The following is a 16,047-nucleotide window of genomic DNA, read 5'->3' as shown; positions in this document are numbered from 1 at the left end:
CTCGGCCTTTTCCTTTAGTGTCAGTGTATTTCAAAAGGGATCAAATGAAAATACCAAGTTAACTTCCCATGGAATTCTGGAAAAGACAAAAGCAATAAGGCTGAGATTTGTTTGAGCTATGCTTTTAACACCAAAATCTGGTGTTTGTTTTCTCTGGATCATACAAAATTAATACGAGGTATTAATTTCCTCATTGAGTGTTGTTTTCAGTGAGGGGAGAAGTAGACTCCTACAAAATGGAAAGGTCAAGAAGCAAGTGTTTAAATTGGCTGTCTTGCAGGAAAACTTGAACTTGGCACTGAACTCTGCTTCTGCCATTGGATGTCACGTTGTGAACATTGGTGCAGAGGATTTGCGGGCTGGGAAACCTCACCTGGTTTTGGGACTGCTCTGGCAGATCATTAAGATCGGTTTGTTTGCTGACATTGAATTAAGCAGGAATGAAGGTAATGGAACACAGTCACTATTTTGGAAGTTGTTTATTGGTTATTTTTTCTAGTCATGGAGACTGTCATGCTTTCACTTAATTGAGGTGATTAGATGGTAACTAGAATTAACCAAAGGTAATGCTATATAGTGTTATTCAGGAAAACAGCCTAATTATAACTTTCTTCTCTAGTAGTAATTAACATTTGTCTGGCACTTTAGAATTCATTTTACAATAAAGACAGAAAAGCACAGTGAGTTTGGGGAACTTCCCCAAGGTCTCCAAACGTGATATTTATTCTTTTCTGCTCTGCCCACACAGCCCCACCCCATCACCACCCTCAGCTCTACCACTGTGCACCAGCTCCTATTATTTTTAATACTTTTCATATTCTCTCATGGATTTAGACCTCTTCAAAAATATTCTAACCTGCCCTTGATGGCCTCCTATTTCCTGAACCAGCAGAAGCATCATCCTTCTTACAGCATAGGTTTTTGTGTCACATCGCATATGGATTCATAGAATATATGAGCATACGCATGTGCAATACAATTGACATGGGGTCTTAGGAAGGGCTACGTTATCCTCTCCAGATAAAGTTTAAAATATTAAGCACTACTCCAAATATTTATATTTTGTTTCATAAATCACCGTTGTAATCTTCATTTGCTTTGGGGGAAGAATATATATTTGGGGTTCTCAGTATTTTCAAGGTCCCAGAGTGTCTTGTCAACAGTCTTATTTTTCACTTTTATCCATGATAATACTTTTGCACTTTCAAGACTTTATTGCACTTACACTTTTAATCTACTCAAAAGTGCCTATACACACACACACACACACACACACATATACACATATATATATATTGGTGAGGAAGACTGTTCCTGAGCTAATATCTGTGCCAGTTTTCCTCTCTTTTGTATGTGGGACACTGTCACAGCATGGCTTGATGAGCAGTGTGTAGGTCCATGCCCAGGATCCAAACCCCCAAACCCTGGACCACCAAAGCAGAGCACACAAAGTTAACCACTATGCCACTGGGCCAGCCCCTGTTTATCTTTTTTATTAGACTATGAGTACCTGAAAATCAAGAACTACTTGATTTTTGCACTAGTTTTCTAGTCATACAATTTTTTTGCACCTCGATACTTAACAGAATGTCAAAAGACTGAATGAACTTGTAATTGACCATTATCATACAATATGTTGGTTGTGGGTTTTTTTTTCTTACAGCCTTGGCTGCTTTACTTCGAGATGGTGAGACTTTGGAGGAGCTTATGAAATTGTCTCCAGAAGAGCTTCTGCTTCGATGGGCAAACTTTCATTTGGAAAACTCGGGGTGGCAAAAAATCAACAACTTTAGTGCTGACATCAAGGTAACTGTGCAAAGAACCGTTAACACTTTGGGGGCATATAATGACTTGGGAGATTTCATCCCACCATAACAGAGGGAAATCCTACCAGTAATCGCCAAGTCTTGTTGCCTCTTGGCTCTGATGATAGATTTCAGTAGAGAGGTGGAGACCAGTAAACAGCCCTAGTACAAGGACTAGCTTTCATTTAGTGGAAAAGGGTAAATATATTATGGTCTTAACATTTTATGTTTGCTTACTGTTGAACATGGAGTATGAAAGGATGAGCCATGACTATTCTATTCCTAACTGCCTTTCTTAGTCCTAGGTGTACCTGTTAGTAAAGACCTAGAAGAGAGAGAACGGGCCTCAAAATTCCCCTTTCCCTTTCTTGTTTGACTCCTTTCCTGTGGTGTGCTGCCTCCTTCAGATGTTGAGTTCTTGAGGATAGTGATAGCTCTTACGGATGTATATGCCTCCTTCCTCAGCCCCTGGCCCAGTGCCCTCCTCTTAAAGCCCGCCTCTAACACGACACCTGGCGCATAAAAGACCCGCAAAGATTTCTTGTGTTGAATGGAATTTTGGCCCTCACTGCTCTCCATGAGCAGTAGGGAAAAACTAGCAAGGGCGGAAGACATTGGTGACAGTTATTTACCGCATGTTGCCTTTGGCCCCTCAGGGAGAGAGGGCCGAAATTACCCTAGCAGATATGGTGGGGCTCTCATTAACTGACTCGACTCTCTCCAATCCGGATGTTAGAACACAGGGCACAAACGCGGGGATCTTCACCAGCTGTCCCTGACCCAAGAGGGCTATGACAATTGTGATCATATCAATTTGTTTAGTGGTGAGAGGAAGTAATGGGATAGTTGCGCTCCTGATTTCATCAGTGAAAATTAAGGATAGCCCCCAAATTATAAGACCAACTGGCCCCATCCCTTCTTTTAACTTACACATGACTAGCCAGGCATATTGGCCTTATGCATTAGATGAGTTCCTGAAAACTATTCGTAAATGGATATTGTGTCTAAGCCATATTTGAAATGTACAAAAGGAAATCTTATTTAAAAATGAAGCCTGCTTTGAATATTTTTAAGAAGCAAAGTATTGCTTGGTAATGTGAAAAGGAACTTCCAATTTATCTGTGTTCAAGTTCTAATTTTCACCTGTAAAGCCCTTTTCCCGGTAGTAAATACAGACTGCTGGGTCTGCTCTTCACCTGTTTTTCTGTTAGATTGTGAGTTGTTTATGCGCCTTTAGTGGGTAACTGTTTACGTGAAAGCACTTTCACAACTGTAATGCACTGTTCCTGAGGGGTAAATCCCATGCCCACTAAGGGTAGGATCTGGGTTTGCTTTTCACGAATTGGTCTGAAATGGCTTTCACTCACCTGATTTTCCCCCTTAGAATCATTTATGGCAAGTGTATCAAACTCAACTTGGGTAGCTCGTGTAAGATGCAACTTTCTGGGCAGCTCCTGGAGATTCCTATTTGGTAGGTCTGGAGTCGGATCCACTCATCTGCATATTGAACAACTTCCCTGGGGGTTAGGATGCACATATTCTGTGGAGTTTACTATGAGAATCATTCCTTTATAGACTGTCCGGACTGTCAAGGCTCAGTAATAGAAAACTATAATAGCTGGGAAGGTGGCCTTTGGATATAGCAGGATGAAGGAATCTTGACTCCAGTTCCTGTCCTCTCGTATTCCACAGAGGCAGAATTTTACTTGACATGTGCATCGAAGACCCATATTAAGCATTTGCACTGGTACAATGGTTTTCAAGTTGTGTTCTGTGGAGTGTCCTGCCAGCCCACCCCTGATATGAGCAATGCCACTTTGTTCTAGGTATTGAGATTCCAAGTGTTCAAGTGATGAAAGAATACAATAGCTTAAAACAAAAAGAGAAGCGTATTTGGATAAATGTGTTCAGATCATAAAGGGTTAAATGTTATTTCACCAACTCAAGTGTTACTCGTTTAAACATTTTTGTCATTTAAATTTACAATTAAATAATCTTTAAGCCAGCTAATCTCTTCTCCACAGGTTATGGTATATATTGTGCTTTGTAATGATGTAACCTGTTTATTTTCTCTTTCCCTATGCTTCCTGGACTTCTGCTCTCCTACTTTTTTTTCTTGCTTGTGTTATGTACCAAGCTTTTTGACTTCAGTAATTCAGTGAAGGTACAGAACTAGTTATGTGTTTGCTAGCGTTATTATGTTGATGACTTCAATAAAATTGTAAAGTCATGACAAAGTTTGGTCCATCTATATTCAAGACAGACATAAAGCCAGAGAGATGGACTTTTCTGGGGAAAAGATCTATTATATTAGAAGACAAGAGATTTGTGCCATCTATTCTCACAAAATCCAATGCAAATATCCTTCCAAACATGGGACAATAGGATACATTCATTCTTTGTAAATGTGATCTCACTGATATTTTCAATTCATTTGTAGGATTCCAAAGCCTATTTCCATCTTCTCAATCAAATTGCACCGAAAGGACAAAAGGAAGGTGAACCACGGATAGATATTAACATGTCGGGTTTCAATGTAAGTATAGGTGTTTCTTTTGAATTCTACAGCCTTACAAAATTATTGTCAATTTCTTATAAAAACAAGAATCTTTATAATTGCATGTAGTGGTGTTGGCAATTTTAAATATTATTATAAAACTTACTGCCGTAGGTGTAATTCAGAGGCAGAAAGACTAGCTTTGATTTAGTTGATAGTTCATTGGTGAGTTCCATAATTATGGTGGCATTGGTTTATATGGATGGCATAAAATATTCAAAGCAATTGTGGGGAAATAAGCACAAGAGACTAACCTTTTCCAAGTATTCGGATTGTAATCACAGTGATAGATTTAATAATTGCATATTCATATCTGTGTCTGGAATATTCCTGTGTTAAGAGTAGTGTGAATATGTTTACAAATTCCTGACCCCTGAAATCCACTTTGGGGAATCGCTGTCATGGACCATGTTCCCTGGTTACGTCACTCATTTGTTCAGTCACTTTGGACAAGTTCCTCCCAAGATTGGATCTCACTTTGCTCATTCATAAAGTAAGGAGTTGGCCTAGATTATTTAGTCTCAAGTTTCTAGGATCCTGTGGTTCCTTGTACCCATTAGATATGGAATGCATTCTACTAATTTTAAAAATCCACATTCCCAGCCTATCATGCAGTAGGATTGAGTGGATAACACTGGCTAAACTGTTTACACTGCCCTTACCAGAACTGAGTTTGTAACTGACTGGTGTGCTTATATTTTTGTCTGTATGTTAAATATGAAACTCACCTGCTCAGGTTACCCTTGATACAGATGAGGTTAACAATGAAGGGTAACAATAAACACACATTGTTCTGGAGTCCTGTACAATCAAGGCACCTCACCGGAGATTAAAAAACTAGTTAAAGATAGCATCACACATTAAAGACAGAGTTAAGACTGTCAAATTATACATTCAGAGCAGCATTGGTTTATAACATTTCTCAAATTTCCTTTATCTCTTTTCTTTTCCCCCCAATTATAAAACCTTTTTCACATGACACTGTTTTCCAGAAGTTCTACTTTTGCCCTGGGGCATACTGGGGTGGAGACGTCAGTAGTAACTGCCAAGAGCGCTGCTTTGGCCATTTCCAGGAGTAGGTTGCTGCAAACGGAAAATCCACAAGCAGTTGCTCCTCCTGCAGCTCCAGGTTTTTACTTTTAGCATTAGGAGGTGGGAATGGCGGGCTCCTGAGAAACTATTTTTTACATCGGTCTGAAATCATTGGATCTATAACAAATTCTTCACCAAACCCTATGTCAATCGAGAGATCAGCGTGAATCTTTCCAGGAAAAAAAGAATGGGGAAGAAGGTAGCAAGTTAGGAGTCATAGGAATTAGTTGAAAGTAAGTATTCTTTACAGAAATGGACACCTTTACTTCGTGGATGGAAAAGTTAAGTAAAATAAAACAAAAAAATAGTTGAAGAGAAAAACTACAATTTGAAATATGCAATTTAAACCTGTAATTAAATTATTGGAACCTGCTATACTTAGTATTATTTTTAAATTTTTTTCTCATAATTCCCTCATATTTTTCAGCCTTACAACTTTTTTGGGGCCTAATTTAAGAATGTGAAGAGTTTTACCTTTTTTCTTGATGCGTTTTGGCGTGAGAGATATAATGCCTTGAGTTAAATGTGTTCTGTCCTTAGTTATATGATCTGGCGCCATCTAGGGTATTTTCAAGGTACTGCATATCCAGCACAACCAACTTAAAAAATTTTTTTTGCATTCAAAACAATTTTATAATAAGTATCCTATGTTGGGTAAGAGAAAGTGGAATTGTAGATCCAGCCTATCATTGTAGAGCAACATTTCTATATATTTAGTATGGCTTTTTAAAAAATGTCTTCTTATTTTACTTCAACAGGAAACAGATGATTTGAAGAGAGCTGAAAGTATGCTTCAACAAGCAGACAAATTAGGTTGCAGACAGTTTGTTACCCCTGCTGATGTTGTCAGTGGAAACCCCAAACTGAATTTAGCCTTCGTGGCTAACCTGTTTAATAAATACCCGGCACTAACTAAGCCAGAGAACCAGGATATTGACTGGACTCTGTTAGAAGGTAACGAAAGATTCCTCAAATTCTAATGTGTGGGACTACAGGGTAGAAATACATAAGCAGTGAAGATTTCCTTGATTTAGTGAGTTTCCTCATCCACTTTCCCTGAGCAGGTATCTGCTAAAAGTACCCCCAAGGGCTGAGGAAAAAGTGGCAGCTGATAGAAAGGGATGCTACAGGAGAACTTTTCAAGTAAAGTAGTCTGGGGTCACTTAATTTAAGGCCACTTAGTAAACCAATGTTTTATCTTAATATTTTAGAATTAGATCACTTTTTAAACTTCACACCAGAAAAATGCAGATATGCATAAAATTTGACCTATAAATATACTGTACTTATGTTTCATTTGTCCACAGTCAGACTAACTGGAACTAGCCCCAGTTCCTTTCCTACTTACCTACTCAAAAAATAAAATAGTGTATAGTAACTATTTGTTTAAGTGTGGGAAAGGCGGAGACTACCTTTTCCAGATTATATATGCATGAAGTATGGTATTTAAAAATTAACAAATGTAAATAATAGTTTGTTGAATATCCACTGGCATTACTATAAAGTCCTTAAATTTTATGCTTCTGAAGTTTCAAGTAATTTGTTGCTGTAATATAGGCATGCAAAAGGACTATTCGTGTGTAGCTTAGCATTTAAAGATGAAAAGAGGGCCAGCCCCAGTGGCCTAGTGGTTAAGTACAGCGTGCTCCACCTCAGCAGCCTGGGTTCGGTTCCCAGGCACAGACCTACACCACTCTGTTAGTGGCCATGCTGTGCTGGCCGCCCACATACTAAAGAATAAAGGAAGATTGGCACGGATGTTAGCTCAGGGTGAATCTTCCTCAGCAAAAAAAAAAAAAGGATAGACAGAAGACATAAATTAATATTGGTATAGAGGTTCATGTGACCATAGCAGATTTTTAAAATATAAACTAAACTGATAACAGCAGTTACTTTTGAGGTATGGGAATTTTGGGAGATAATTGGAGAAGGATTAGAGAGGGAAGGAGACTGTAAGAGGTTCATAAGCCTCTAAATTGCTTAAATGGTTATAAGGTTGCGTTCTTGAAAATAAATTCAAGAAATTAAAAAGATAAGCATGTATCTAGAGAGAATGTATTTAGAATACTTGGAGATTCATATGGTGGAAACGTCGAGATCCGTACAGAGGAAATAAAATAATCTTACGTATGGGTTGATATTATGTGCACATATGCAAGGTGTTTAATGAATATACAAATTTTGTGATTATTCTTAATAGGAGAAACTCGTGAAGAAAGAACCTTCCGTAACTGGATGAACTCTCTGGGTGTTAACCCCCATGTGAACCATCTCTATGCGTAAGCCTTCCTCCTGCTATTGTAAACAGTAGGAACATCAGGAATGGATGCTGCACAATTAATTACAGCTCTAAACATTTTCTAAATGTTAGTTTGTAGTGATCATTTATGTTGGAAAATGTTGAGTGGTGACTTCCATTATCATTTTCCGAATACATAAAAGCCCAGATTCTTTCTTTACATGATCATTAACATTAAGTAAAAGAATATATAAATGTCTTTCTAACATGCTAGGGAACAGATACTTTATATTTTGAAACAGAGACCAGGGAACACCTTAAGTAGATCATCCATGATGCCTCGAGGCCTTTGTGCTCGCTGTTCTCTCAACCTGGAATGTTACTCTCTTACTATATTCCAGCAACTCATTCCGACCCTGACCCACCACCTACCACTCCCTGACTTCTAACCCTAGTTCATTTTTTCTTCATAGCCCTTATATACACCCCAAAATCATTTTATCCGTTTAGCCATATACATGTTTATTGTCTTTTCTCTCTGCACTCTAATGTAAGGCCAAGGATTTTTGTCCTGTGTGCCCAGCTTCTAGAACAGTACCTTGCAAACAATAAACTCTAAATAAATATTTGTGGGTGAATGGGTGAAGTTAGCTCTATTTTCTGTGCAGATTGGTAGAAAATATGAGTCTTGGGTATTGTCTATGGTTTTATATGTCTGGTTTAGTAGAGTAGTGTTAGATTTTTATGGAAACAAAGGCCCAGCTGTCTGAAAACACTGATCAAATAATTTTTAAATCATTAGTGACCTGCAAGATGCCCTGGTAATCTTACAGCTCTATGAACGAATTAAAGTTCCTGTTGACTGGAGTAAGGTTAATAAACCTCCATACCCAAAGCTTGGAGCCAACATGAAAAAGGTAGATAATTAAGTTGCTGCATATATTTGTTACAGACTATTTTTATTCTCAATTTGTTTCTTTTGTTTGAAAACTCTTATTTATGGAATAAGGTTTTTTATTATTATGTCTTGCTTTCATAGAGGATTGATAAAATATATACTCCTACCAAGTAAGATATGTTAGGCTTGTATAATCATATTTGCACACAACTACCATTATATACACTGCTTTTATACTTAAACGCTCTTGGCCTGATCTTTAAACATTCAAATGCTGATGATCTCCATGCCATTAATAAGATACCTATGTTAACTTTATTTCTTTATTTTTTAATTTTTTATTTAAGTCACACTGGTCTATAACATTATATAAATTTCAGGTGTACATCATTATATTTCACCTTCCATATACACTACATCATGTTCTCCACCAAAAGTCTAGTTGGCATCTGTCACCATACACATGTGCCCCTTTACCCCTTTCACTCTCCCCCCAACCTCTTCCCCTCTGGTAACCATTAGTCTGTTCTCCATGTCTATGTGTTTGTTTGTTTATCTTCCATATATGAGTGAAGTCATAGAGTAATTGTCTTACTCTGTCAGACTTATTTCACTTAGCGTAATACCCTCGAGGTCCATCTATGTTGTCACAAATGGCAAGGTTTCATCCTTTTTATGACTGAGTAGTACTCCATTGTATATATACCACGTCTTCTTTGTCTGTTCATCCATTGATGGGCACTTAGGTTGTTTCCAAGTCTTAGCTATTGTGAATAATGCTGCAATGAACATAAGGGTGCATATATCTTTTCAAATTAGTGTTTTTGTGTTCTTTGGATTAATACCCAGCAGTGGAATAGCTGGATCATATGGTGTTTCTATTTTTAAATTTTTGAGAAACCTCCCCACTGTTTTTCTCTGTAGTGGCGGCACCAATTTGCATTCCCACCAGCAGTTCAGAAGGGTTCCCTTGTCTCCACATCCTCTCCAATAATTGTTATTTCTTGTCTTTTTAATAATAGCCATTCTGACGAGTGTGAGGTGAAATCTCATTGTGGTTTTTATTTGCATTTCCCTGATGATTAGTGATGTTGAGCATCTTTTCTTGTCCCTGTTGGCCATTTGTATATCTTCTTTGGAAAAATTACCTTTGCCCATTTTTCGATCGCATTGTTTGTTTTTTTGTTGTTGAGTATGAGTTCTTTATATATTTTGGATATTAACCACTTATCAAATATATGATTTGCAAATATTTTGTCCCAGTTGGTACGTTGTCTTCACTTTGTTGATGGTTTCCTTTGCCGTGCAGAAGCTTTTGAGTTTGGTGTAGTCCCATTTGTTTATTTTTTCTTTTGTTTCCATTGCCTGAGGAGATGCGATATTCAAAAAGATACTGCTAAGACCAATGTCAGAGAGCATACTGCCTATGCTTTCTTCAGGAGTCTTATAGTTTCAAGTCTTACATTCAAGTCTTTAATCCGTTTTGAGTTAATTTTTGTGTATGGTATAAAATAATGGTCTACTTTCTTTCTTTTGAGTGTGGCTGTCCAGTTTTCCCAAAACCATTTATTGAAGAGAATTTCCTTTCTCTATTGTGTGTTTTTGGTTCCCTTGTCAAAAATTAGCTGTCCATAGATGTGTAGGTTTATTTCTGGGCTCTCAATTCTGTTCCATTGATCTGTGTGTCTGTCTACCAATACCATGCCGTTTTGCTTACAGGGAGTATATTTTGAAATCAGGGAGTGTGATACCTCTAGCTTTGTTCTTTTTTCTAGGATTGCTTTGGCTATTCAGGATCTTTTGTCGTTCCATATAAATTCTAAGATTCTTTGTTCTATTTCTGTAAAGAATGTGATTGGGATTCTGATTGGGATTGCATTGAATCTATAGATTGCTTTAGATAATATGGACATTTTAACTATGTTTATTCTTCCAATCCATGAGCATGGAATATCTTTCCGTTTCCTTATGTCTTTGATTTCTTTCAATAATGTCTCATAGCTTTCAGTGTATAGGTCTTTCAACTCCTTGGTTAAGTTTACTCCTAGTATTTTATTCTTTTTGTTGCGATTGTAAATGGGATTGTGTTCTTGATTTCTCTTTCTGCTATTTTGTTGTTAGTATACAGAAATGCAACTGATTTTTGTATGTTGATTTTGTACCCTGCAATGTTGCTGTATTTGTTAATTATTTCTAATGGTTTTTTTGATGGACTCTTTAGGGTTTTCTATATATAGACTTGTGTAATTCCCAAATAGTGACAGTTTTACTTCTTCCTTTCCAATTTGGATCCCTTTTATTTCTTTTTCTTGCCTAATTGCTCTAGTTAGGACTTCCAATATTATGTTGGATAAGAGTAGTAATAGTGGATATCCTTGTCTTGTTCCTGTTCTTAGAGGAATAGCTTTCAGTTTTTCACCATTGAGTATGATGTTGGCTATGGGCTTTTCATATATGGCCTTTATTATGTTGAGGTACTTTCCTTCTATACCCATTTTATTGAGAGTTTTTATCATAAATGGCTGTTGGATTGTCTCAAATGCTTTCTCAGCATCTATTGAGATGATCATGTGGTTTTTATTCCTCATTTTGTTAATGTGGTGTATCACATTGGTCGATTTGTGGATGTAGACCCATCCCTGCATCCCTGGAATAAACCCCACTTGATCATGGTGTATGATCCTTTTAATGTATTGCTGTATTCGATTTGTTAATATTTTGTTGAGGATTTTTGCGTCTGTGTTCATCAGTGATATTGGCCTATAATTTTCCTTTTTTGTGTTCTTGTCTGGTTTTGGTACCAGGGTGATGTTCCCCTGGAAGAGTGAGTTAGGAAGCTTCCCCTCCTCTTCGATTTTTTGGAAGAGTTTGAAAAGGATGGGTATTAAATTTCCTTCAACTGTTTGGTGGAATTTACCAGAGAAGCCATCTGGTCCTGGACTTTTGGGTTTTTTTTTGGGGGGGGGGGGTGCGGTGTTGATTGTGTCAGTCTCTTTACTTGTGATTGGTCTATTCAGATTCTCTGTTTGTTTGAAAACTCTTAACTCTGAACTTCTTGAGGATAGTAACTGTGTCTTATTTATTTTTGTATGCTAAGCACCTAGCGTCCAGTGCACGCACACACACATACACACAAACACGTACACAGATTAAATAAATGAAAATCTTTAACCATTTACTTTGTGTGTTTGCAGCTAGAAAACTGCAACTATGCTGTTGAGTTAGGGAAGCATCCTGCCAAATTCTCCCTGGTAGGCATTGGAGGGCAAGACCTGAATGATGGGAACCAAACCCTGACTTTAGCTTTAGTCTGGCAGCTGATGAGAAGGTACAGTACACCATTTTAGCTGTTTAAGCTTCACTATAATACAGTTCTGTGGTCTAGTCCTTATTAATTTGAAGCAAATGTGTCAATGACTACACCTTTGAAAATTTTGTATTTAGACTCTGAAGTAAGCTTAAGTAATGAAGATATGTAGGATATTCAGTGGGAGACGCCTCTGTGAAAGTTATGCAGCAGAGCTGTGCATATTTCTTTCTTTTTCATAGGAAGCCTGACACATAGACTTGAGCTTCATTTAGTGTCAGTGAATAAAAAAATAGTAAAATTTATGACCATCTCACATATCCATTTGAAAAAGATCTCTTAACTATAATGCTGAAAAGCATTCATTATGACTGGGTACCAGCCAAAGCAGAGCTTGAGTCATTACCACTGTTGGACTAGTACAAAATGTGCCTGCAGTAGACTGTTGGGCTTGCTCATTAAAGCACTGAAAATCTCACCCCCACCGCTGCAAATGGGAGATCAGGAGCAAGCCACCACTACTTGAAATATAGATATTTTTTGTATATAGTGTGAATCTCTTTCCATTAAATCTTTAGTCTTTCAACCCTAAGGAATAAGAGAAATGGAAGATAAAGCATCTTTCTAATGTTGCATTTTTTCTCATAAAGTAGGTTGGGACCTTTTCTTTGCTTCTTTTAGATATACCCTCAATGTCCTGGAAGATCTGGGAGATGGTCAGAAAGCTAATGACGACATCATTGTGAGCTGGGTGAATAGAACATTGAGTGAAGCTGGAAAATCAACTTCCATTCAGAGTTTTAAGGTAAGAATTTCATATTTGACTGATAAAAATTGTGTTTGCTAGAAAGTATCTGTAGTTTGAAAGGACAATCTTCGGTTTCTTTGTGAGTGAAAATTATTGTTAGGCTAATGGCAAGACTCTTTTTTAATTCACTGGGCTTTGTTTTTGGCAACTTTATATAATTAATCACATGTTAATTTGTACATGTTGAAATTCTCAGATTTATTGTCCTTTTGCACTAGGACAAGACGATCAGCTCCAGTTTGGCAGTTGTGGATTTGATTGATGCCATCCAGCCAGGCTGCATAAACTATGACCTCGTTAAGAGTGGCAATCTAACAGAAGATGACAAGCACAATAATGCCAAGTAAGGGACACTGCGTAAGATCCTGGCAAGAGCGTGGGCTTTGTAGCCAGGCAGATCTGCATTCTCATTAAGGTTCTGCCACTTAAAAATGGTGTCACCTGGGGGAAACCTCTTTGAGCCTCAGATGCCTCATCAGTAAAATAGGAGCAATAATACTTACCTTAGAGATTTTGAAATGAATGAAATATATAAGAGCCTGGTATTGTGCCTGACCTAGTAGGTGGTCATTCAGCTGTTGCTTTAGTGGATTACAGAAATAATGTGGTGTACGTTCTAATGCAACTCAGCTACAAAGTTAAAACAAGGCAAAAATCAGCCAGGGATATTCTTGCCTCAGATCAGAGTATTTTTCTGTCTCTCTCTCTCTTTTTTAAAATGTATTACCCACTGATGTCTCTGTTACTGTGCATAGATCACCATTACTACATATGTGAAGTTTACTATCTTGGTGCCTAAATGGGCAGGATGCTTAACCCTCAGCTGAGACTATGCCTTGGAAGTTTCTTGCATTTCAACAATATTGAGAAGGTCTTTTCCACCTGTCTCTTCCCTTCTTCACTGAAGACCTAGACTGTGACCAGGTTTCATGGGCAACCCATGAAAGTTTTACTAGTATACACTGAAAATTAGTCCACAGCAAGGCTTCATAGACTAACTAACAAGCACTACCGTCAAGCTTTGGAGTTAGGCACACTATTTCTTCCCTCCTTTAAAAATATTTGTAGCATATATAAGAAAGACTTAATATCCATAATATATGGAGAACTCTCGAAACTTCCTTTTCCAGAAACTTGATCACCTTTAAAGATTCCTGTCACAAAAACACCTAGAAATGCCTCGTGTATTAATTGAGGTGTGCTCCTGCAAATTTCCCCAGCTGAACACGTCAGTTCTTTCTTCCCTTCTCTTGTCTACCCTTTCCATTCCTCGTTCTGGCCGCTCTGTCCATGTACCATGTAGACTCTCTCCTCTCCCTTGAATATTTGGAAGTACTCGCTGCATCTACCAAAGCAACGTGGATTTTGCATCTGGCATAATTTTCCACCCCATATCTCTAAGATCACATAAGAGTGTCTGTTATTACATATCAACACTGATTGTACAGCCAATCTGGGTAATTATATATATTTTTTTCATTTTCATATCAATTCGTCAGTGCTCCAAAATTCATTCTTATTTCTTATTGAAGAAAAGGAGTGAATAAGTATTGTCAGTCCCAAATAGTAGAGCTTGAAAACCTGGTGTCACTTAAGAGTGACTTCAACAACAAATAAAACAACAAAAAGTGAAGTCATTCTGATTTGAACTTTCGATACAGAAGTTTTGCATCCCAGGCAAATGATTATATAAGAGGAAATAGATATCTCATATTTTGTCCTTGACTGACAAGAGTTTCATCTTAATTTTTGTTTCCTCAAAAAATAGGTACGCAGTGTCAATGGCCAGAAGAATTGGAGCCAGGGTGTACGCCCTCCCTGAAGACCTTGTGGAAGTGAAGCCCAAGATGGTTATGACCGTGTTTGCATGCCTGATGGGCAGGGGAATGAAGAGAGTGTAAAATAACCAATACGGATAAAAACAACCTTGCTCCCAGGTGCATGATTAGGTCAGCTATTTCCAGGTGAAGTGTTCGTGGCTTAAGGAACTGTTGGTCAATTTAAAGGACTTTTGGTTTTGATTAACAAGACTAGCTCATCATGAGAGCCCTCGGGGGAAAGAGTTTTAATAAAAACAACTCCTCTTTCCCATAGTCAAAGTTGGATCTGTCAGGCACACCTGAAATGTGCTTATAGCCAAATCATTTACTCTCTCCTCCTAGGTTGCTGCCCTTGACATTCCCAGTTGCTGTATGTTATTTCTCTCTATGTATCTTTCTCCCTCTTAGAATGTCCAACTCCTGGGACTTGCTTAGATGATTGGATATGAATATTATTACAATAATTTTGCTTTCCACCCAGTGTGCTAGTTCCTATTTGAGAACTGTGGTCAGAGGGTATTTGGATATGAGTATCCTTTGCTTATCTTTATAGTACTGAAAATTTGCAGAAGTAACTGGCTGTGCAGAATGTAATAGAAGCTTTTCATATTCTTTTATTCTTAAAATCAGTATCTTTTTACAGTATTCTTTCTACATGATCCTTTTTTGTACATTTAAGAATATTTTGATTACATTAAATAAGACTGCTGATTTTGCTACTTTTTTAAGGGGTCTTCAAGTAAGTAGAAAACACATTATAGGTAGAGGAAAAATGTACCTTGAATTTGCATCTTCCCTCTCACACCCAAGCTGTAAACAATTGACATATTTTGTCTTAAAACACTTTGTTCAATATATGCTTATTTGTTTTAAAACCTGTATCATCAAACTCTCTCTTTAGATTTAAAATGCTGTTGACTATGACATTTTGAGGAGAGAGTGTGCTCAGAACTTAGGACACAGTAGGCCAAGTTTGCTAAGTGTACAATAAATTTTCTAATTTTACACCTAAGACAAGGAGATGTGGGCACTAAAAAATAAAAATATATATGTAGGACTTAATGTACTCTTGCTTTGTCAAGCTGTTTGCTATAGTTTTCAGGATTATAATGTTACTCTAACTCTGAAAAGTGATGTAATCTGGTAGCAGTGTATTAGTTCAAATAAAGGCATTTACATAATAATTAGTGTCTTCATGCTTCTGTCCCTTAGTAGCATACCAATGTTTGCCAGTTTTTTTTTTCTCCAATATTCTAACTCTTTTTCTGGTGTACTGTGTAAAATGATGTTTGTTAAATTTAAGCTTTTGGAAGTAAATTACAGGGACTGAATTAAGGATAGTACCAATGGAGTAAAATGGTTTTCTCCAACTTACCAAAATGTCCTTATCCAGTTCCCTTTTTCTTTTTTTCCCATCTCACTCAGTCTTTTCAATATCCTATAATATACATAAGACCAAAACAACAGGGATCTGAGCAGCCAGGGAGGAGAGAGGGTTTATGGCAGGTTTTCTCAACCTCA

At 37.4% G+C, this 16,047-nt stretch overlaps 1 protein-coding gene across 5 annotated transcripts in view; it reads left to right on the top strand.

The window, feature by feature from the left end:
- PLS3 (plastin 3) overlaps positions 1 to 15,710 on the top strand; it is a 73,386-nt gene extending 57,676 nt beyond the window's left edge. For all 5 annotated transcript variants that reach the window (XM_046673131.1, XM_046673134.1, XM_046673132.1 and 2 more), the window contains 10 exons: positions 281 to 446; positions 1,664 to 1,806; positions 4,246 to 4,341; positions 6,213 to 6,408; positions 7,655 to 7,733; positions 8,496 to 8,610; positions 11,786 to 11,919; positions 12,580 to 12,703; positions 12,925 to 13,049; positions 14,475 to 15,710. In XM_046673131.1, coding sequence (XP_046529087.1) covers positions 281 to 446; positions 1,664 to 1,806; positions 4,246 to 4,341; positions 6,213 to 6,408; positions 7,655 to 7,733; positions 8,496 to 8,610; positions 11,786 to 11,919; positions 12,580 to 12,703; positions 12,925 to 13,049; positions 14,475 to 14,607 — 1,311 coding nt within the window. In that variant the 3' untranslated portion in view covers positions 14,608 to 15,710. The remainder of the gene's footprint in view (positions 1 to 280; positions 447 to 1,663; positions 1,807 to 4,245; positions 4,342 to 6,212; positions 6,409 to 7,654; positions 7,734 to 8,495; positions 8,611 to 11,785; positions 11,920 to 12,579; positions 12,704 to 12,924; positions 13,050 to 14,474) is intronic.
- Positions 15,711 to 16,047: the final 337 nt, after the last annotated feature.

This window comes from Equus quagga, chromosome 10 (assembly GCF_021613505.1).
Source record: "Equus quagga isolate Etosha38 chromosome 10, UCLA_HA_Equagga_1.0, whole genome shotgun sequence".
Taxonomy (NCBI): Eukaryota; Metazoa; Chordata; class Mammalia; order Perissodactyla; family Equidae; genus Equus; species Equus quagga.
This window is presented reverse-complemented; position numbering and strand designations above follow the sequence as displayed.